Consider the following 21,530-nt stretch of genomic DNA (forward strand, 5'->3'; position numbering starts at 1 on the left):
CGCCAAATCTACGGCTAGCCAAAAGGGACAAATTTGAGGTCAGGTGCGCATGCGCGATGTAACTTGGTCGCTCAGTTCAGCAGCTGTCATTTCTCCTCTAACCCGTCCTGGAGAGGTGTCGTCTCTGGCTGCCAGCATGGGCTTAATCACAGGACTTTGTGGCTTCTTGTACCACTTACCTCAGATTTACAAATGGCTGCTGAAGCCGTATTATATCACCTCTTTCTTCATGACCATAGCCTTTATGGTGGTCAGAAAGGCTCCAGGTCTATGCGAGCACCTGGCGACCCAGAGAGAGGACGGCAACTCCTGCGACTTTGACTGGGTGAGCGTGGTGGGGATAGTGTTGCGCTGCTGTGCTGCCTGGTGCTAAATGTGGTGGGACAGACTAGTTTGCTAACTTACTCACATGTCTCTCGGAGTTGTTTCATGACATGTGTCTTTTTTTATTCCACAGAGGGAGCTGGAGATTCTCATGTTTCTCAGTGCAATAGTGATGATGAAGAACAGAAGAGCCAGTAAGTAACCATCCCCCCAACACACACACCGACACACACACATGTTTATGTGTAAACCCACTCATGCCATGTGTTTGTTTACTATGTAAACAGTCACAACACCCAATAAACCACAGAAAGCATCAGAATGAATATATTTCCTAATGAGATATAACTGATTTTTTGTGTGTTCAGTCGTATCCAACATCAGTAGGTATGAGTCTTCCTAACGTGTGCATGTTAAACTTTAACCAAATAGGAATTTGTGGTCTGATTTGCGGTTCACAATAGTGAGCCACATCCAGGAAGTTGTTGTGTAAACATTACATTTGCAGTGCAATCCCACCTTCTTCTGACCTTGGTGAACAAGGAGAAGGTTTCCATTCATTGTTCCTCCCTCCCCCCCGTCTCTTTTTCAGTCACGCTGGAGCAGCACATAGGCAACCTGTTCTTATTCAGCAAAGTGGCCAACGTCATCCTCTTCTTCAGGCTGGACATCCGGCTCGGCATCCTCTACGTTGCCTTGTGTCTCGGTCAGTGTTGAGAGTCCTTCCCCCGCACATGAACACACCTGAGTTATGGTCATTGATGCTTAGAAAAACCTTTAGTGTTCCTTGTAAACTGCGTGGTACAAACCACCTGTGCTCCAGATTGCAAATTGTACAGAAGACGTAGTAAACTCTGCGCTCTTGTTATTCGATGACTGTCCAAACCAATGAAAATCACCAACATTGTGACTTACGGCAACATGTAAACCATCTCCAACGCTAAGTTAGCCATTAATCATTGTTTCAGGTACACTAGTGTTGTAAAACCACCCTTAGAGGCATCAGTTGATTTTTCTTTTGTGCCACACCACTCAGTCATTCAGTCTTTGCACTGATATAATGCAAGGAACGGCTTCAAGTAAATAACTCATCCACTACACATTCCTAGTGTCTACGAGATTTTAAGATTTTAAAAGTTCGAACAAGTCGGCCCATTTCATCCAGATCTTGGTTAAAGCAACATATTGACTTATATCTACGTGTATATATATTCCTTTTTTGTCATATTTAGTGACATTGAGCGTTATATTGTATTATCATTGATCTGTCTGTGCAAATCATCACTAAACCTTTCTTTCATATTCTTCTTTTAGTTTTATAACGTGCACTTTGCCAAACTGAATCCAAACCTCAACTTAAAACAAAACTAAAAGATTTTTAGTATGTATTCAAGTATAACAAGGATTTTCAGCTTAGATGCAGAAAAAGTTCTTATTAACGTTATTTAATGTAAACTTCTCATTGTGTTTATCTGTGTTTTGTCTCCAGCGTTCGTCATGACCTGTAAGCCACCTGTCTACATGGGCCCAGAGTACATCAAGTACTTCAGTGACACCACAATAGACGTGAGTCCTTTTGTTGCAGGAGAGGAACATTTGGCCTCTGATGTTAAATGAAAACACAACTGCTGGGAGTTTCAGCTCAGCCTGTTGTGACTTTTTATCACAGTTTTACTCATACAATTTATATACAGTATAATAAACATATAAAGATACTGTTGCATTAATTTTGTCTCCATCAATTACAGTGGGAGTCTTCCATTTAATATATTAACTGTTAAGTGTCAGACTTTGAAACTGAAATAAAAAAATATTAGATCTCCTTAATTAATGACTTCCCACATTACAGTAAATGTAAATGCTAGCTGGGAGAGCCACACCAGTGTTATATGTTCTAAGTCAATTTCATGTTATTGGTTCATTAGGAGGAGCTGCAGAAGGACAGTCGTGTCACCTGGATCGTCGAGTTCTACGCAAACTGGTCCTCTGAATGCCAGTCTTTTGCTCCTGTCTTCGCTGATCTTTCTCTCAAGTGAGAACTATGTCTTCTGTCTTTACTCAACTATGGCTTAGTCGGGGTTTCTATGTTACATTCAGCTGTTAACATCATGTTTAATGTGTGGTTAAGATTGGCTTAATTGCTGCAATCAGTTGCACTAGTAAGTAACCATGAAGTATGGTTGTTCTTTTCATAGTATCATTTCATATATGATTGAACATACACTCACAGACATTTGTTCTGTATGAGTTCATTGCTAGTCCACATTTAAGATGTCTGAACTAGTCTTTGTGCAACTTCCCTTGCTTGCAACAGATACAACTCTGCTGGACTCCGCTTTGGGAAGGTGGACATTGGTCGCTATGGAGAAGTTTCACAGAGGTCAGTCATTGTCTCCATGATTCAGCTTTAACCTCCTGAGACCAGATCTTTTACATGGTCTGCTTTTTTAAATTTTTGATTACTAGGACCTAAGATACATAAAAACTAAGCATCATCTTTGAACAGGAAGTAGTAGTTTTTGAAAAAGAAAACCATTTCCTCATACGTGGACACTGGTATTATTTCATTATTTATATTATAATTGTTTTTATATTATAATAACATCACTAATGTGTAACAAAATATAAAACTGTTTATTTAAATACCTGAACATGGCTGTGCACAGACAGAATTGCAATGTCTTCTGTCCTCAAATGAGTACTTGCTGATTAGCGACGTTGTAGCTCATTGCCATTGATAAAATTTGTTCTTTCAATACAGGTACAGAGTTAGCACGTCTCCTCTGGCGAAGCAGCTGCCCTCCCTGATGCTGTTTCAAGGAGGGAAGGAAATAATGAGACGTCCCATGGTGGACAATAAAGGGAGAGCAGTGTCTTGGACTTTCAGTGAGGTTTGTCTATTCCGTTACTAATTAACACAGCAAGGATGGACGGAGTATGTGTGTCTTGCTTACTCGTGCAGACAGTTATGCTGATCATAAATGCTGTCCCCTAGGAGAACATCATCAGGGAGTTTAACCTCAACGAGCTCTTCCAAAAAGCCAAGAAGCTGAACAAAACACGCGCTTTGAAGGAAGAGGAGGCGAACGGCACTCAGCCAGAAGAGGGCAGCGGGGAGCTTCATTCTGAAACCGACAACCAAGAGCATCCCACAGAGAGCAAGAAAGATCAGTGAGAGAGGGAAGACCTGTTCCCAAAATGTCCATGCCTTACATTACTGTAGAAGTCCAGAACATGATGGAATGGAGAGAGAAAACATATGCAGCCAAAAGATATTGTCACATTTACTGTGAAACACGAATACTCAAAAAGCCAGAAAACATTTGCCTGCCGCTACGATGCAGCTCATTTGGGGATATTTTATAACTCAGTTTTTTTTTCTTCTCATGAAAAGACTACTCTGTCTGTATTTTGCGAGTATTGTGTTTACTTTTGTCATATTTTGAAGCCAAAGTAAAAAGTGATTACAAGATTGTGTGCAAACAGATTCACGACGCGTTCACTTTTCAACAGTTTGACCTTTTATTCTGAGAAGACATCTTTTTAAAAATTCTTTATAAGGCCATTTTGGAAATGTTTTTCATGTTACAGATATTCGTGAAACTCGTTCCATTCAACACAGCCCACAATAGCGATATTTTATCTCACGCAGATGTATACTTGCTATACTCACATAGTTTCAGATTGATCAGTGGCCACCATCGTTGGCCAGAGCTGGAAGAGAAATAACACAAGAACTCTTTATCTCTGCACGACGGCCGCTTGTGCCATTAATGATGCTTCTTCTCTTGATGCCACCCACACGCAGACTGGGCGGGTGTTTGACAATAATCTCACAAGAATGCACGCCAGTGAAGCATTCAGCACAACTAACGTAAATCACATGCACACCGAAGACAAAGCCTGGTAAGGTTGACAAATCCCAACGCAGTTGTTTGGGTCTGACGAATGATACTCGTGTGCTTCAAGCGCCAAAGAAAATGTGCCACACTCAGACAGCTTTCACATTCTGCTGCAAACACTGCTGTGGGCCTCGACAGAAGAAGAAATAAATAAACCCTTTATTGTAATGCCCAATTTTGAAAGACAAAACACCTCCCTTCTTCTAATTAGTCGTTTCTCAACAAGACGGTGGGTAAAAAAACAAACCAAAAAAAAACAAAAACAAATTGTACCTTTACAGAAATTTAACAATAAATGAGCAAACAATCAAAAAAAAATCAAATCTGCCTTACAATTTTTTTTCAGAAAAGTGTAAAAAATAAAAACACGCTTGCTTCACTAAGAATAGTCTCAAGGCAAAAACCAATCAAGAGTCTACCATTGCAAATCAGTCCCTCATTAATCTATTTAGTGGCATTTACACTTTCATTTATACTTTTTTTTTCAATAAAAAATATTCATACTTCCTCTTCTTTTTAAAAAAAAAAAAAAAAAAAAACTTACATAATAGGAACAGAGACTGGTTTGAAATCGTTTCCAGAGCTACAAGGTTGTTTTGTCTGGTGAAATAAATAAGCCCTTCCCTCGCTGCCCCTATTTTGGCTGGCCATCCGTTAAAGGTATAAGGTTGCTAGCATCTTGACTGACTGACTGACAAGACAAAACATTACAGAAAAGAAGGAAGAAAAAAAAAAATAAACACCAAAAGACGCACTATGATCTTAAAGCTACGAACAGATTTTGCATAATGTCTCTAGCATTAACATTACAAGCGTACATTCCACAAAGATGCTTGTGCTGCGATTGTGAGGATCAAAAATTTCTTTGTGGCTTTTCAGAAATTAAGCTCGATAAATTTGCGACTTAAAGTTGTCCAAAAGATCATCATTCTCTCTGGATGATGAACTGTTTTCCAGTAAGAGCTCGTTGAGTGGCTGATGCAGCCATCAATTCAAAACAGGCAACTGATTTGAAATCGCTTTCATGAATAATTACATACAGTACATCTGCCACCCTCATCAATAATCTTCTATACCTGACAATTTGACCCAATAATAATCTGTAAGATTTTTATACATTTATATAAAACAATATTTAAAAAAAGATTTATAAAACTAAAAGGATACTGTGTTTATAGGTCGGACTCTTCCCTCCATGATTCTTCGTCAACATACAGGCTGTGTGGTCCGTTCAAACGTTTCTATTGGTCAGCAGTCCTAAATCCTCACTCATCCACTGGATCAAGTCCATCCGTTCCTCAACACCGTTGTCAATACTCTATGTGCTAATGTACCAAAAGTAAAATAGCAAATCATTGAATAGCTATGCTTATAGACACATCAGTACCCAACCGTGATGATACAGTCACATCAGTCTATGGCTCACAAAGTGGATAAATGGAGACAGTTGATCCTTGTTTAAACTGAACCAGCGTCCCTCACTCACTCTTTGTTCATGTCTGAAAGGCTGGCAGAGAAGAACGGCCAGTGGCGTTACAAAGATAACAAAGTGGGTACCAGACAGGTCGGCTCCTTGAGTCCATTGCAGCAGAAAACAGTCATTTTTTTCAGGAGCCTGCAGTCGTGAATAATATCCAGCTCAGGTAAGAGAACAGTGGAAGGTGTCCAGTGACTTCGTCCCGTCCTTGTGACAGACCGTGTGGGATGTTTGTCGCTCAAACCGAAATCTCATAGGTGGTCCCTCCGACACCGGTCACCTTCTTCACTCCACCCCCAGGTTTGGATGTGGTGTGATTGGCCAAGACTGGGCGAGAGGTGGATCTGGTTGGACAGCCATTCGGAAGGGGAGGAAATGGGGAGCAGGAGAGGAGACACATTAGGAATGAGGAGAGAGGAGAGAGGAGAGAGGGGAGGCGGCGGTGAGTGGTTCTACTTCAAAAAAAACGACAAACAGCAAACGTTTCTCTACCTTGGATCTTGTAAGGCATTTAAGGAAAGGAGGTTAACAAAAAAAGGCCCTAGGGCACAAGTAAACAGCAGCACCGTGACTCATGCTGTCCCAGAGCTTAACACACAAAGGCATGCATTAAATGTAAAAACAGATTCAAATGACTCGAGTGCACACGTGCATACACAACTCTTGAATATTGAACAAGGCCGTAAACTGGAAGAGGAAAAGGAAGACTCACACAGATCAGGGAAGAAGAAGAAGAGGGCTGACACAAACCGGGAGGGAAGAAGAGGAGGAAAGGGAGAAGGAGGCTGACGGACCGGGCGACGGATCACTACTCACTGTGGAGCCTGGTGCCCTCCTCCGACTCCTCCCCCTCCCAGCACAGCGCCTCCTCCTGCGGGCCGAGGCTTGTGCTGAGGCCCCGCCTCCCCAGCGTAAGACGGGGACTTGCCCAGAGACAGGCCGCGGGGCGGCGGGGAGACAGGGGGCTCTAGCGAGCGCGCCCCAGGGGAAGAGGACGAGGAGGAAAGGTTGCGAGGAGGTCGGGAAGAGAAGTCCTGATTATGCTGGAGCAAGTGCTCGGGAAGCTTAGCGGAGGAGTGGGGGGGCGGGCTGACGGCACGCAGGTAGGCCCTATGGGGGGAGGAGAAAGTGGCAGAGCCCTGGAGCAGCTGCCCCTCCCTCTGCTGGGCGATCTGAGCCGAGAGGAAGGGCGACGTGTAGCCCTGCAGCGGGGTGCTGGGTGACACCATCTCGGGGCGGCCCGTCATGATCGCCGACGGAAACGGAGCGCGGGGCTTCTGCGGCGACAGCTCGTGGGCGGCCGACTCAAACTCGGGGCTCTCGGACGGCGTCAGCAGGCTGTCGTAGGACAGGCTGCCGTTCCGAGGCGTCTGATTGGCCAGGCTTTTGTAGCTGGTGTCTGTGGTGCCCTCCGACTGGAGCGTGGCCAGCGGGTTGTGTGCAGTGTGTGCTGAGCGAAGGCTGGAGGAGCGTGAGCCGCCAGTGGACAGGACCAGAGAGGACGGGTAGGAGGTGTAGGAGCGCCCAGTCAGGGAGTAACCCGACATGCCCCCTGACATCCCCCCAGCAGTCCCGCCAGGGCCCCCGGGGCCCTCACCCCTCTCCCCTCCCCCTCTGCGCACCCCTACACCTCCCCCCACCACTGTGGCCCCATCCAGGCTGCTCGGCTCCGAGCGATAGCTAGGCTGACGGCTAGACTGGAGGATGGAGGAAGACGGAGAGTCAAGACTCTCCCCACGCATCATCTGAGGAGAGGAAAGGTGAGACACAAGAGCAGAGACGGGCCAAAGAGTAGAGAGGCGAGAGGATAAGGGAAAGTATGATGAAAGATGAGAGCAGGAGTGAAGTGGAAAGAAGACGCAAATTACAATCTTACCTCGGGAACAGAAAACGTAACACAGAAAGCTGAACAGATTCTGACATAAAAAAAGAAGTGGTGGGGAGAATTGGATGCTTGACCAGTGCTCTACTCCATCATCACACTACTGGACTGGAAACACGGACTGGTTCGAACAAGCACTGACACTGCATGTCAAAGACCGTGTGTGTCGACACATGAATGGAAATACACGTAAGGTACATACACATTCCAGTCAATGCAGTCTCAGGGGGAAGGACAGACCCACTCAGACGCACAAAAACAGCCAAAGAGGGACACACACACACACACACACATCCTAACACACACACACACACACTGAGACTTACTGATCAACCGATGGCCACTGAATGATCAATTTAAAGTGAAAACAAAAAAAAGAGGGGCATGTATTAACCACAAAGTAAATTAGAAATGGGAGCCACCAGTCCACCTGTCACAGTAACCAACAGGACATTCTTTGTTCTGCTTTCATTGCTCCTTTTCGTGCTGTTAAGTTAACCACATCTGTCTGTTCTGCTCTAAAATATTTCTAACTACTAAACATTTTCTTGCGTTTCAAGCGATAAACTTCACTAACCCCTCAGTATTACGTCGATACACAGTATGTATGTCATGCCCAGTACACTTCAGCGTGTGCAGCTGTGAGGGGACACGTACCTTGTTGGGATGCGTGAGGGCAGTGTGGTTCCTTCCTGGACTGTTGTATGCTGGTCTGTACTTGTACATTGAAGGTGTGGGCGGAGCCTCGGTCAACAAGCTGCTCTCTGAGTAACAGAAACCAAAAGTGACATTTGAACAAGGTGTGTTTGTGATTAGAAAACAAACACTCATCTGAAGGCGGTAAAAACACTCCACGGCCGTAACGGTTAACGCTCCTGTCAGGTGATATACCTGTGTACATAGATTCACTTGAAACCGCGTATTTGTGTGTGTGTCTTACCCTCCGTGTCAGCACGGGGCAGGCCAGGGTAACGAAGCTCTGGCTTTGGAGGCGGTGGAGGCTCTGCATCAGCTGACTGGCTCTCCATCTGGTCTAGACTGCTCTTGGACTGGGAAAATAAAAATGCGATGTTTTTTTGTTTTGTTTTTTTGAAAAAGAAGAAGAGCAGAACTGGGGATTTAATGCATCTCTATTAACTTAATGGTTCACAGAATTACAACTGGCACCCGTATCCATGGCAACAGCTGCGACACAAAGTTTATCAGCCGATTCAAACGTGAAAGTTTTTCAGTGTAATTTCGTGATTTATGCGTTACTGCTCTCCATCATCTGTTGAATGGTCGAAACAGAAAACTCTTCTACTCATAGACAACTGTGTGTGAGTGTATGATTTCATCTCAGAGTAATAATATATAAAGTCAAACAAGCGGTATATACCAGTAGGCTTCAAAATGCCTAAGTATGATGAGTTCGTCTCTTTACGAATCCATGTTTCCTCATGTTTTTTTTTTTTTTTTTTTTATTTCATTTCACTCACTCTGGTGCTGTGCCGGTCATTCTGGATGCCGTTGTCCAGGATCTTGGCTTCTAGCTGGGCCTCAGTCAGAGCTGGTCTAAGAAACGGCGGCTGCACTTCCACCGCCTGACGGCTCCGCCACCGGCCCATGTACCTAGAAAGCATCCATAGATTTAAAATTTAAAAAATGATGCAAGCAAACAAAATCTTGCACCAGAATGCACAGGGCCCGCACTCACACATTCCATTAACTGAGAAAAGACAAGTGAGAACAATAAAAAAAGGAAGTTGGAAAAGTGAACAAGAAGAGGGCGCCGTGGAAAGAAAGAGGCAGTGGAAAAAGATTGCGGAGCAGAGTCTTAAAGGTGGAGAGTAAACAGATGAGTGCAGAGAGGAGAGAGAGAGAGGCTGACCTCGGGGCCTGGGAGCTGCAGAGCACGTGTGAAATATTCCTCAGGCAGCCGTTGGTGAAAGGGTTAACGCCTCCCCGAAACTTCCCTGTCACCTACAGTGGGAAGGAGGGAAAAACAAAAACAACCACGCTTAATTATACATACCTCTCGACCCATATGGACGCCAATGTAACCAACACAGGGGAGTAAAATGTGTCTAAACTGATTCAGTGATGCAAGATGTGACGCATGCAAACAGCTCTTGTTACATACCTGTTCATTTGTGGTCCTACCACGGGCCACTAGCACTATGTGGAACCCAGTCAGTCCGGCTACTGGGACAAAGAACAGACCAGCCACGCACATCACAGCCATACTGAGGAGAGGGGGTCAAGGCGATCAAATAAAAACCCTCAGGTACGTGTAATAATGTGATTAAGACTGGAACAGACAAGACAGAGCGGCAGGCGAAGGATACGTAACGGCGGCGTGTGGCGTGTCCAGCTGCTGCCGGTGGTGCAGCACATAGACCAAGCCGAAGCCGAACACGTCTATGATGTGGGTGGTTAGGGAGAGTAAGAAGAGGAAGAAATATCGATAGTTCCTACGACCAATGCAGTTGTTCACCCACGGACAATGGTGGTCGAAATCCTGAGAGGGAAAAGGACAAGAGGGTATGAGATTTGGCGGAGACGGGAGAGAGGACGACGAGCAGCGATTACTACGGAGCAAATCAGATGTCCGCACAGTTTCCACCTCCCACGTTCACACATGGAAAACTAAGAATAGGCCAGAACTGGGCTGAGCAGTCAAGCCACACAGGAGTTTACAGAGGATCACTGTGAAATCTAAAGCACATCACACAGACAGATGTAACATCCGTTTAAGTGGTGCCAAGCCCAGGACTTTCACATATACACTCATATGCCAATTCATTAGGTACACTAGTGTAAAAATAAATAAATAAATAAATAAAAGTGCATTCAATGTAACAGTTTAGCACTAAATCTTACCCTCGTTAAGGTTATGGTATCCAGCATTTGTTTCAAATAACTGAGAGAGCTGTTGATTCAACAGCGTTTTCATTTTTAGGGCTAGAGTTTGCAGTTCTACAGAATTTATTTTGACGCCCCCATGTTAGTCAGTGGGCTAGAGTCCACAGACTACATCCTCCAAAATGAACACACGATTGAATTACCACCTTCCTGGTGTTCTTTAAACATAAACTGAGCACTATAACAATCGTGAAGGAGGGTTTAGTGCAGGACTGGTTTATCAGAACGCTTTCATTTTCATTATCGTACCTAATGTTTTGGTAAACAGGTTACAAAGACAAGATTGAGTTCTGCTCACATTAAATAAATTATCAAAAAACATAGCTACAGTAATATCAAGAACAATCCGGGAAAAATGACTTTTATTTACATTTTATATATATATATATCAATTTCTAATCTGGAGACACAGTCCACCTAGTCCACCACTACATTGTGTCTGTATGTGTGTGTGTGTGTTTACCTCCACACAGTTGTCGCAGACTGAGCAGTGCGAGCAGCGCGGAGGGCGGTAGAAGCGGCAGGTCGAGCACCACTTCATGCGCACCTGGATGCCTTTGATCTCCACTGTCTTATAGAGTGGAGCGCGGAAATCATCCTCTTTATCCTCGTCCTCCTCAGCTGAACACACGCACAGATAAGAAAACTAAGAATGTGTCCGCGACACAACAGCCGATTACGCTGCCCGACTGTAAAATCCAAAGCAGCGAGTGCGCGGGGCGAAGTCTCGCACCAACCGACACGTGTGCTCACCTCTGGGGAAGACTCCGGGGTCCATGAAAGTGGCCATGCAGAAGTTGGCGAGGGTGAAGAGGAAGATCACGGCATTGTAGATGGGAATGACACAGGAGAAATACTCCGATAACCACGGACACCTGGAGAGCATTAAACGAGGAGGGAACGACATTACAACGCACACAAGCGTGGTCACTTCTCGCCGGCGAGACACGCATGGAAAAATTATCACTCCACACCCCATGAACAAATGCTGATAAGCATTTGTTCAAGACTCCACTGAAGCTAATCGCGGCCAGAATGGAAGAGTGTGATTGTAAATGAGCAGCTCACAGGTGCGATTGTGAGAAACTGTGGGCAAGTGTTCCTGAAAGAAGAGCTCTGCATTCAGATAAAATTATCTGAAAGTTAGAGAAACAACAGTAAAATTGCGTTTCTTCAAACAGAATATAAATTATGTGGACACTTAAACAGGCATTTAGCTAATACATATTAGCACGAATATTATCGGTGCACATTGCGGATATGCGGGCAATTGTGCGCGAGTGTGTTTGTGTATTTGATGTAGACCACTCACGTGAAGCAGAAGAACAGAGTCGTGGATCCCACAAGGAAAGTAGTGGCTGCAGACACCGGGACATATCGGCTGGGTCGAAACGGACGGGGAGGAGCAGAAGCAGGGCCACCTACTCCCCCCCCAACCCCCCCACCACTGAAGCCCGGCATCAGAGACGGAGAAAGAGGGGAGGAAGACAGAGAGAGAGGTAGAAATCTACTGTCTACCTACAGTTCAGCGGACTCTCACAGGTCAAAATGGTGAAAAAGGTGTTTAGGAGGAGGTGCCATGACTACGGACTGGAAAAGAAAACCAACACTATGCAAAGCAGCAGCTGAATGGAAACATGAGGGACGCCCTGTATCCCGACAGCGAATATCTCCGGGCACTAATTAAATCACTAAAAAACAAACAAACAGAGGATGTTTTTATATCGTAATATATAGCTCTACTTACATGTGCACGGCTTGTTTAGTTTGTGTGCATAATCTTACAAAAGCAAAAACTGTGCAAGAGCAATATGATACAAAAATATGTGTAGTTAATTCATAAATATTTTTGTATGGCTTAAATGTAAGTGTATTTGGTGCAACAAATATACATAAATAGATCTAATCTCAGGCTGCTCCCTGGCACCAGTACTTTTCTACCACTCCTGCGCATATACACAATACCACAGACACTCGCACGCACGCATGCACGACACCGAAGCAATCTAGGTTACTCTACACTCGGAAAACTCTGTGTTTATACTAAAGTGTATCACTGTGCTCGAGTTCTGATTGTCCTTCCCAGGGAAAATTAATATAAAAAGAAAAGAGCAGAAAATTAAAGAGGTAGTGGGTGGAAAGCCAGCAGGCTGAAAGCAGAAGCACATGGAGGAGAACAGGCAGAGGATTGAGTGCAGCAGCTGCTGATGACTTCTGTGATAGTCCCAAGAGAGCTTATTTAGGCACTGGGTGGGTGGAAGAAACTGAGGATGGCGGCAGGAGGGACAGTTCCAGCATTTCAAAACGAAGCCAGTGGGGGGGGGGGGCAACTAAACAAACAAATTCACTTTTAAAACTGTTGGTAGAAAGCTGTGGGTCTGTTTTTAGGAGACATGCGTGAACAAAGTCCAGGTGGAATTTATTTTTAAAAAGTTTCTTTAAAAAAAAAAAAAAAAAAGAAAGAAAGAAAAGATGCTCAGCCTTGCCTTTGCAAGTAAAATAGTTCAAATAGGTCCCCTGGATCTTTTCTCTTGAATCCCGTCTTCAGTCCTTGTGACGACGCAGGGACAAAATCAGCTCATTCCATAGAGAAGCCCTGTGTTTGTCACAGAAGTGTCACTGCACTTGGCTGAGTCTGGATGTAGCGACCTCTCCCATCTCCAAATTCTCTGCAGATAGACCTCCCTTCCCATTTTGCATCTTGTAAAGAAATCCATGTACAGCATAGGTGCTATGTAGTCTGATACATTTTAGTCCTTGTTCTTTGGCTCCTTGTCTTCTTTCACCCACCGAGTCCGTGGGTAAGGTGCTGGATGGCCCTGTTAAAAAAAAGAAAAAAAGAAAAATACATCACAGTAGAGGAAAAAAATGATGTTTCAAAATTGATTATAGCTGAAATTAGTACTAGACAAATACCAAATACGACCTTGTAGTTTGTTCGTGAAATAGTGAAATAGAAACATAAAGCATTTTGCTGTTGTTTAGTATATTTTATCAGCAGCAGCATTTCCACATAAAAAGCTGTTGCTTCACGTACAGTGACATGATGAAGAACACAAGGATATACAATCATACTACACTACGCCGGAGATGTTTCACATTACAGGTACAGTCTTAGTCCACAGTCAATTTCCGTGTCATGCTTGAGGGCAGAGTTATCTGACAAAGGCAAAGGTTTCACACCGATTTCACAACAATCACACTGACTTCTTGCATTACTCTGTATGAGCACGCACTTGTCACCATTACTCATGAGTGGAGTTGTTCAACTGCTCTCCGTCGTTTAACGAGCAGCTGTCACCTCATTGCCCTCAGGTGGTAAAACGAAACACCTCCCACTACCTGATATTCAAAACACCGCGGAGACAACGATCGGTGACGAGGCTGGACGCCTTTGACACACTCAACATGTGAAATCCCCCCTCCTCCTTATCTCCAGATGAACAACTAGTCCGTGCGTCGTGAAAACAGATCCTGACTAACAGTGTAATCTGATAGTTTGGACACACCCCTCTCTCTTCAACAATCACCCATACTGTCAAATAAAGACATGTAGCCGCCGAGACAGAGCGTCACACGGCCGGTTGTTAATCATCTCATCTGCCCCACAACAAATCCCCCCCCCCCCCCACCGACTATAATGGATGTTAATCCCCAAATCTCCGTGTCGAGCCTTGCCTGTCATGTCACCGCAACAATCTGCACCTAGCAAGCTGCGCCGTTAAGTGGCAGGTCGGGTCACATTAATCAATTCTCCGAGCAATCGTGACACATAACAATCGCTTTCACGCATGTCTCCTAAAAACAGACCCACAGATCGACGACCATTTCATTTCTTAAATAATAAGGTAAAAACAGACCGAGCCTAAGACAGCAGGCCAGGGCAGTGCTAGGTTTAGTCAAGACAAGTAACGTTACCAGTATATTCTCACACCACCACCATCACCATCACCATCGATAAAATACACACCACTGTTTCAAAGTATCAGACACTGGCATGCTTTAGTTTAAGCGAGAAGCAGCGTGTGATTTAAACGCGATTCATACTCATACATCAGGCGGCGAGCTTTCTCCTGGCTTGGAAAGTTTTTGCGACACTGCTCGGTCCATTTCCACAGCTAAAATAGTTAGCTAGCGTTAGTTACCTGGCTAACAGAGAAGCTTTACACTAACGGGCTGGCTTTCCTTGATAACTGGTGAGACAACTGTAACTAGTTTCGGCTAAATATTCGCTACGAAAAACGGGCAGAATACGTACCTAATATTGAACGTGCGAGCCGTCTTGTCAGAAGGGTGTGGATACTTTCGGTCCTCCTTGAGTTAGCCGCTAGCAGCAAACTCCTTAGCTTGCTGCTAGGCCGACATCGGAATCCCGGAAGTAGTCCGTTGCGTCTCAGGTGGGACGAATAGCCAATCAGAGACCGAGGGGGTGTGGTCTATTCGAACGGCACAAACATTGCGTACGATGATCAAATATTGAAACTAATTGTGTTGACCCCTTAGGCAACACACGTATTACCGTGGAAACACTTACATATAAAGTTAACATTTTCCTCGAATTGCTAATTTTGCAACAGGTAATATGAGGAAGAACATATAACATTTATTTTTTTAAGTGCTTTTATTGTGCAACTAAAAGCAGCAATAAGCGAGGCCAGTGTTTGAGCAATGACATCATCGTGGCAAGTGGACGAGGTGGTTATTAATAAACCATTAAAGGTGTAATTTATTTAATTACCCATCTATCATTTTTAAGTGCATTATATTGCTTAGACACACTGCTTGCTAAACATTTCAAAAAGAACATCAGATTTGATTTAGTGTTTTCCTGTTTATATATTTTATACGAGGATTATCAGTTATCAGACGTATAAAAACCATTAATCATTTATTATTGGTGTCTCAGACGGTTTCTTCGTTGTGAAGCTTTCACCACAGAACCCAGATGGTCATTTCAAACCCCCATAGCAGATCCGCCCACAGGGAGACCACACGCTGCTGATTAAAAATAGTGTTTAGAGCAGATAATGGGAGTAATGAAAACACAGTTAATGTGTCAACTGGGACACAGAAGAGTGACATCTTTTAATAAAGCAGCCTTTAAGGCCCAAGAATAATAGAAACTAAAAGTTCAAAATAATCTAGAACTGAAAGAAATGTGTACAGAAATGTACTGTATGTTGCAATAAAGTTGTGTCATACCTCTTTGGAAGATATGTGCGTGTTAATGATGTGCAAAACACTGTGTAAGGGTACTCACTGAGCTCTAGTGTGAGATGCCAAGTGTTTACATAACAGACATTAAATGAGCTCCCATTGTAGTGCTCCTAAACAGCCATCCTGACACTGGGAAAACCCACCTAAAACTATTTTTTGATCCAAAACTATACCGACTGTGGACTCACTATAATTAAAACAAACACACATTTTCCATTTAAACATTTATTGCCCAAGAAAAGAAAAACATTAATTATAAAAACAAAATAGCATGAAAATCCTTCCAGTACTGATAAAACATCCCTTACTACAAATGACTGTACACAGTGGTCTATAAAATGGAAAATAGTTACAACTGCCACCAGAACTTGAATCATTTATCTGTAGACCTTGCTAATATCAAATAGGAGAGCTCAGAGACAGTCTGCAAAAGGACATGTCCTGAACATGACCTCCACTTCTGAGTCCTCTTCCCCGAGGTGTTGATTCATTTCATATCCATGAAGCGAATGTCCATGATAAGCAGAGTATGTCTGGGCAATGGTCTGGGTGCTGGCGACAGCACTTTCATAACCTGTGTCTGAGTGTCCACGTACGTTACCACGATAAAGCCACACACGGGGCTCTCCACTATGCCTTTTCTAGCTCCCTCGTCGCCATCTTCGACACTGCTCACGCTCAGTACATGATACGTGAGGTCCCTCCCAGGTGTCACGGGCACCAGTTTTAGCTGTGTGTCGTCCTGAGACATTCCCAGTGGCAAGCACGAGTCCGGGATAGATGGAGCCCCGATCTTGTAGATGCGGACGTCTGAGAAGCGGACTTCAAAAGAAAAAGGGTAGTAGGAGACTCCGCGGAAACCATAGAAATACTCGCGGATCTTCTCATCCCGTGTGTCCCGCCGACACTCCTTGGAACGCTCCACCACTCCCCCGGACTTGGGTAGGAGCACAACCCGCACAAAGTGAGGGAGGTCTCGTTTGAGTTCATTGTATAGCCTTTCATGGTCCAACACTAGCACGACATCCACCTGAAAGGTAGAGGCACAGTGGACCAGAGCCTGGTATCCAGAGCCCTTCACCCAGCCACAAGTGTTGATGATACAGCCTCCCACACTGGCCTTCCTGTTGACTTCACAACGCTGGGAAAACACTTCGGCCAGGCATGACGTCAGCTACACAAGAGAAGAAGATTAAAGTGTGCACAGGAAAACAAAGTCACTAACGTCAACACAGTTTATACTGTTTCTAGACATGGCCCAGAAGTTTTCTTTGCACCTTGTTGTAAAGTTTGATGTTGGTCCCTGGAGTTGTGGAGCCAAAGTGGTAGACCAAAGGAGCCTGGACTGAGAAACCCTCCTCCACATCTGCTGGACGCTCAATGCACAGTGCTGACACTGTCCCGGGTACAGACACCTGAAGGACCACAATGTTCTTTAGCACCTTTTATTTTTAAGAATAGCATAATCAATGTGTGCAGAGCTACTCTGAAAGCAAAAAAAATGAACAGTAGAGCCCAACACTGTTGCTCCGCATAAACTTCGTCTGTGTCCAATTATAACTGACAATTATAATTCAGTGCGGGACCAAAAGGAAATTTCTGTCTGCAGTAATCACATTCTTTACCAGCAGTCAAGAGGATAATAAAAATGTGGGCTGTAACTTGGCAAGGGCATGATGTGGTATAGCTTTGCATAACTCCAAGATAATTCAGGCCACAGGCAGCGATGCTAATGATTTAAATGTCAGCTTGTGCTACTCTCCTAATTTCTGTAGTCTAGTAAAAATGTTCATAATGACAGAGCCAGTTCATCTTACCCCACTCTGTCCGACATCCAGTTCCACCAGTGTGGGCCTCCTGCCAACCCTCACAGCATAGCTAAGGAGCAGCCGGCACACTGTTGACTTTCCCACATCTGTCGGTCCTACTACCATCACCTAAGGGGGCAAGTAATCGCTCAGTTTTCATTTAAATTGCTTTTACTGGGATATGACAACTGTAACACATCTTGGCGCCTGAAAGAAGTTTTTCCTTATTAAAACATACCCTCGGCCCCCTCTCGTTGTCCCGTTCTGCCTGTTTTCTCATCTGTTCCAGGGCAGCGTGTGTGTTCAGGTAGAGCAGCATGGGAGTATCCTTTGACACGTAAGCCACCTGTGGTGATGCCAGAGGTGTTGGTTATTTGAGCCTTTTATCAATTATGCAAAACTCTCAAAAGCACAGTTTTAAATCTGATAAGCATATACTTTCTAACAGAAAAAAACATTCAGAAAAAGCGTATTTAAATTTTCAGTAAGGTGCTTGCTCACCTCTGGCTTCCCGTAAAGATTCACACTGCAACCCTGCCAGGTGAAGACTGCAATCTTGGAGCCCGGTCCAAATGTGTACTTCTTGTTGCGGTTCAGCTCCGATCCAAACACCTCTGCCATTCCCGTGAGAAGCTCCAACTCAACCTGCTCTGCTGCCTCCCCTGCCTCCACCTCAAACCGAAGCTCAGTCTCCTTTTCCAGGTCGAACCTGGTGCTGACCTTTCCAGTTGCTGGAGCATCTTCACTTGTCTTTTCCACAACCTCTGTTGCCATGACTGAAAAGAAAAACTCCAGGTCACAAATAATTGGCATGATCAGCAGCAGCACACTTAACAGTTACAGATTCAATAATAAACCACTATAGTGCAACAAGAACACACTAAACATGATCACAATGCATCAAACACTACTAATGATATAATGTAGTTTATAAAGTGCAATTGCATGTAAAACATCCAGCAAGTCCTATATTCAACCACCGTGCCAGTACGTTGGAGTAAACAGACAGCTAAATAAACATAATTTCAACATTAAGATGAAACAAAATAACATATAGAGTGCTTCGCATTATACAGTTAAACACCAGATTTGTAAGTGGTATTTGGATGTTGTTTACGAACTTAAATTTTACTCAATCGCACCCAAAGAACCACGAGTATTAAATGTGATCAGGACTGTTCCCTCCAGTGTTTCTCAACCTCTACAGTTAGGATTATGTGTAAAACAGAAAACAAGACACCGACGTAAACAACGGGTTGGAGATATGGCCAGATTTGGGCAAATGATGCTTCCATGACAAACACATCCAAGTGGGAAACTGACTTCGGCACACCGCGGTCTAACAGCCCAGCGAAACGTTACCAGGCCGCGGCTAATCGAGCCTTACTAATATACGGCGGAATAACTGTATACAAAGACCCCAGACGGTACTAGATGCATATCATTACGTCAGACTAATGTTAACGAACTGATTCCTTTATGTGTTTAATACTCACATGCTTATTTCAAGCCCTTTTTGTAGAATGAAAATAAGTTTAATATTCAAGCACGGGTTCCCAGCCCGTCGCGCAAAAATGACGTCACTTCCCTCAAATCCAATGGTATTCAACGTGTGCTTCAGCTTGACCACCGTGAAATTAAATGTCTGTAAGATCATGAGCAAATTGAACCATATTAAAATACAGTTATATCTGTATCAAGTCATGCACTTACATATGTAAAGCAAAACGTATTGGTTTGACTTAAACATCATTCCCTAAACTACAGAACAAAATAAGCAAGTAAACAACGTCCACATATTAACGTTAAAAGTCTTTATTTAAAAAAACAAAACAAACAAACAAAAAACAGATAAAGCCATAAACGAGTTTGAGAAATACAGGAAGAACTAACAACTTGGCCAGACTGTGCATCGGAGACATGTATTATCTTAAAGATGGTCCACTAGGGGGCGGCACAGTGGTGTAGTGGTTGGTACTGATCTCTCAGCAAGAAGGTTCTGGTCCAAAGACATGCTCATTAGGATTAGATGGGGATTATAAATTTGCCATAGGTGAGAATGAATAGTTGTCTCTAGAAGATCTAGAAGATGTCAGCAGCTGAAGCCTGGCTCATCAGAGGAGGGACTGAAAACTTGTCTCCTTGGTCTCTCCTCACCATTCTGCGTCCAGTAACCACATCTCCTGAAAGCCCAGCTGCACAGAAGACAGGAAGAAAAGTTCTGTTCAATTACACATTTCATAGCATGCTTATGCAACTTTTAAAATATTTGGCAACGTGTGCACTGTCAGCTATATTATCACCTTCTGCATTCAAGTCACAAAATAGTTTAGAAACTGCTGAATAAGGATGATTAGAATATGCATCACATGACATTCACATTCACATGCCATTTTGAGCTATCTATCTATCTATCTATCTATCTATCTATCTATCTATCTATCTATCTATCTATCTATCTATCAAACATGTCCAAAGACATAATCTTGACACAGTGTAATAAGCTCAGCACTGTAACACATCGTTCATGGTAAATGTGAGAGTATATATGCAGTAAAGGTAAGATAATTTCAGTCAAATATTTAACAGTATTAGCACTTTACATTGTATATTTAGGGATTCTTTTAAAAATAACCCGTGGGCACAGATTAAATGTGTTATGACTAGGTTTTAATGTGGTTATATGATACTGAATTTTACTTGTAATACCATCCATTTTAGCAAAAAGCAGAAATGTTTTATTTTACAGTTTAATTCTAATTTTTATTACATGGATCGCTTATTTCAAGACTGCACAACCCTTGCTTTAATTAATTAATTAATTCCAGCTTTGACAAACCTTCACTGGGTCTTCACCTCCATAGTCTCTTGAAGAACCTCAACTACAACCTTTGGTTCAGGAAACTTCAGCCGAGCAGGTGGACCCTTCTTTATTCCAGTCCACAGGGATGTTTCTTAAGGGATTAGATATAAGAGAACCATGTCGTTCAAAGGAATGTATAGGGTGTGGGGTTGCATTCCTGTGCTAGCTTTGCATTCTTGAGACAGCAACACTTTGGTAAGTATGATGGCGATTCCCTAGAAACATTAAATGGTCAGGCTATTCTCGGATTTGCCATTTCCTCCTTCTCACCTTTGCCTCCATCCAGCAGAGTAACCTCAAAGCTTTTCTTGCGTGGTTTCTCAGGGTTAAGGACCACGGTCAGTCCAGGGCGGGCTGCCAGGAGGGCTGACTTCACCCCCTCGGCATGACACCTATACACTCGGCAGCTTTTACTGCAATGGGAATTTGATCAAAATCCACCACTATATCGTGCTCATTAAAATAATTACTTCTAAAGACAGTCATTATAAGGGTTTGATGACTTGTGACTTATTATTTTTTAATTACACCACAACATTTAGTGAACTAACAGCCTCTAAATGCTTCCTTTGGTGTTTTGATGTGATAACAGGGCTCACCAGTGTTCAATAACCACCCTTGGACCTTCCTGGCCGGTCTCCTCCTCTCCTGCTCGGTCCTTCTTCTCCTCTACGGATGGTTGCTCCTCCTCTGCAGCTTTGCGCTTCGTCCCCCGACGACCTGAACGACACACGCGTGGTTGTGTGGATTAGAAAGTGGATGATATAAATCTACTAGTTAGTTTTTTCATTCCTTCAGGGTTGGATGCTTTGTTCCACTGTTGCTTGCTAACTTTACACCGTCTAACCCAGACACAGCGACACGACAGCCAAGAAACAAGTACTACGACAGACTGGATTTTGTTTTATCGACAGTAAAATAAAATAAAAGTACATCTTTAAAATTCATGTGTTGAGTCCAGCCGTGTGGATCCTATGCCACCACAACACACCCACCTGCTTTGGGCGCCATTGTAGTTATAAAACTTTTGGGCGTACCGTACCATTATTTTTGTTGAAGGGGTTTTCAGGTGCACGGACGAAACCATTAATAAGAAAGACTTCTGAAATTTCACCACCTGACAACAACTTCCTGGGATATTAACATTTTGGGA

The 21,530-nt window shown here is 43.7% G+C and overlaps 4 protein-coding genes across 5 annotated transcripts; 1 reads left to right on the plus strand and 3 right to left on the minus strand.

The window, feature by feature from the left end:
* The first annotated feature begins 49 nt into the window (after nucleotides 1-49).
* On the plus strand, nucleotides 50-3,811 carry tmx2a (thioredoxin-related transmembrane protein 2a). The gene is made up of 8 exons (XM_047584731.1): nucleotides 50-325; nucleotides 458-518; nucleotides 917-1,030; nucleotides 1,814-1,890; nucleotides 2,250-2,356; nucleotides 2,639-2,704; nucleotides 3,086-3,215; nucleotides 3,320-3,811. Exons 1-8 carry the CDS (start codon nucleotides 50-52, stop codon nucleotides 3,497-3,499), a joined length of 1,011 nt encoding a protein of 336 aa, XP_047440687.1. The 3' UTR covers nucleotides 3,500-3,811.
* Nucleotides 3,812-3,832: 21 nt separating this feature from the next.
* zdhhc5b (zinc finger DHHC-type palmitoyltransferase 5b) lies at nucleotides 3,833-14,875 on the minus strand. 2 transcript variants are annotated; one of them, XM_047584730.1, is made up of 12 exons: nucleotides 14,748-14,875; nucleotides 11,802-13,308; nucleotides 11,243-11,364; nucleotides 10,953-11,110; nucleotides 9,913-10,085; nucleotides 9,708-9,810; nucleotides 9,456-9,547; nucleotides 9,064-9,196; nucleotides 8,526-8,634; nucleotides 8,243-8,349; nucleotides 6,520-7,448; nucleotides 3,833-6,047 (listed from the first exon to the last, which is right to left on the minus strand). In XM_047584730.1, exons 2-12 carry the CDS (start codon nucleotides 11,948-11,950, stop codon nucleotides 5,942-5,944), a joined length of 2,181 nt encoding a protein of 726 aa, XP_047440686.1. In that variant the 5' UTR covers nucleotides 11,951-13,308; nucleotides 14,748-14,875; the 3' UTR covers nucleotides 3,833-5,941. The 2 variants fall into 2 exon arrangements, 1 of the variants encoding a protein (XP_047440686.1); XR_007112812.1 differs by lacking the exon at nucleotides 14,748-14,875 and having other exon boundaries at nucleotides 6,416-7,448.
* A 1,040-nt stretch (nucleotides 14,876-15,915) lies between these two features.
* clp1 (cleavage factor polyribonucleotide kinase subunit 1) lies at nucleotides 15,916-19,167 on the minus strand. Its single transcript, XM_047585658.1, has 6 exons — nucleotides 19,011-19,167; nucleotides 18,016-18,290; nucleotides 17,753-17,860; nucleotides 17,524-17,643; nucleotides 16,984-17,121; nucleotides 15,916-16,880 (listed from the first exon to the last, which is right to left on the minus strand). Exons 2-6 carry the CDS (start codon nucleotides 18,286-18,288, stop codon nucleotides 16,194-16,196), a joined length of 1,326 nt encoding a protein of 441 aa, XP_047441614.1. The 5' UTR covers nucleotides 18,289-18,290; nucleotides 19,011-19,167; the 3' UTR covers nucleotides 15,916-16,193.
* Nucleotides 19,168-19,313: 146 nt separating this feature from the next.
* LOC125008430 (selenoprotein H-like) lies at nucleotides 19,314-21,399 on the minus strand. Its single transcript, XM_047585660.1, has 5 exons — nucleotides 21,373-21,399; nucleotides 20,977-21,097; nucleotides 20,648-20,790; nucleotides 20,354-20,468; nucleotides 19,314-19,709 (listed from the first exon to the last, which is right to left on the minus strand). The coding sequence occupies exons 1-4, from the start codon at nucleotides 21,386-21,388 to the stop codon at nucleotides 20,356-20,358; spliced, it is 393 nt and encodes a 130-aa protein (XP_047441616.1). The 5' UTR covers nucleotides 21,389-21,399; the 3' UTR covers nucleotides 19,314-19,709; nucleotides 20,354-20,355.
* Between the last annotated feature and the right edge of the window lie 131 nt (nucleotides 21,400-21,530).

This window comes from Mugil cephalus, chromosome 5 (assembly GCF_022458985.1).
Source record: "Mugil cephalus isolate CIBA_MC_2020 chromosome 5, CIBA_Mcephalus_1.1, whole genome shotgun sequence".
In the NCBI taxonomy this organism is placed as follows: domain Eukaryota; kingdom Metazoa; phylum Chordata; class Actinopteri; order Mugiliformes; family Mugilidae; genus Mugil; species Mugil cephalus.

Coding starts and splice junctions, on each gene's coding strand:
- clp1 (XM_047585658.1), bottom strand. CDS start 18,288: ATGGCAACAGAGGTTGTGGAAAAGACAAGTGAAGATGCTCCAGCAACT. Junction 17,861..18,015: donor ATCTTTACGGGAAGCCAGAG/GTGAGCAAGCAC, acceptor GCATCACCACAG/GTGGCTTACGTGTCAAAGGA. Junction 16,881..16,983: donor ACATCAAACTTTACAACAAG/GTGCAAAGAAAA, acceptor TCTCTTGTGTAG/CTGACGTCATGCCTGGCCGA.
- zdhhc5b (XM_047584730.1), bottom strand. CDS start 11,950: ATGCCGGGCTTCAGTGGTGGGGGGGTTGGGGGGGGAGTAGGTGGCCCT. Junction 10,086..10,952: donor TCTGCGACAACTGTGTGGAG/GTAAACACACAC, acceptor TTTCCCTCTCAG/GATTTCGACCACCATTGTCC. Junction 7,449..8,242: donor CCCTCACGCATCCCAACAAG/GTACGTGTCCCC, acceptor TCCTCTCCTCAG/ATGATGCGTGGGGAGAGTCT.
- LOC125008430 (XM_047585660.1), bottom strand. Junction 20,791..20,976: donor AGGGTGGTTATTGAACACTG/GTGAGCCCTGTT, acceptor TTCCCATTGCAG/TAAAAGCTGCCGAGTGTATA. Junction 20,469..20,647: donor TCTGCTGGATGGAGGCAAAG/GTGAGAAGGAGG, acceptor TAATCCCTTAAG/AAACATCCCTGTGGACTGGA.
- tmx2a (XM_047584731.1), top strand. CDS start 50: ATGCGCGATGTAACTTGGTCGCTCAGTTCAGCAGCTGTCATTTCTCCT. Junction 1,031..1,813: donor CTACGTTGCCTTGTGTCTCG/GTCAGTGTTGAG, acceptor TTTTGTCTCCAG/CGTTCGTCATGACCTGTAAG. Junction 3,216..3,319: donor TGTCTTGGACTTTCAGTGAG/GTTTGTCTATTC, acceptor GCTGTCCCCTAG/GAGAACATCATCAGGGAGTT.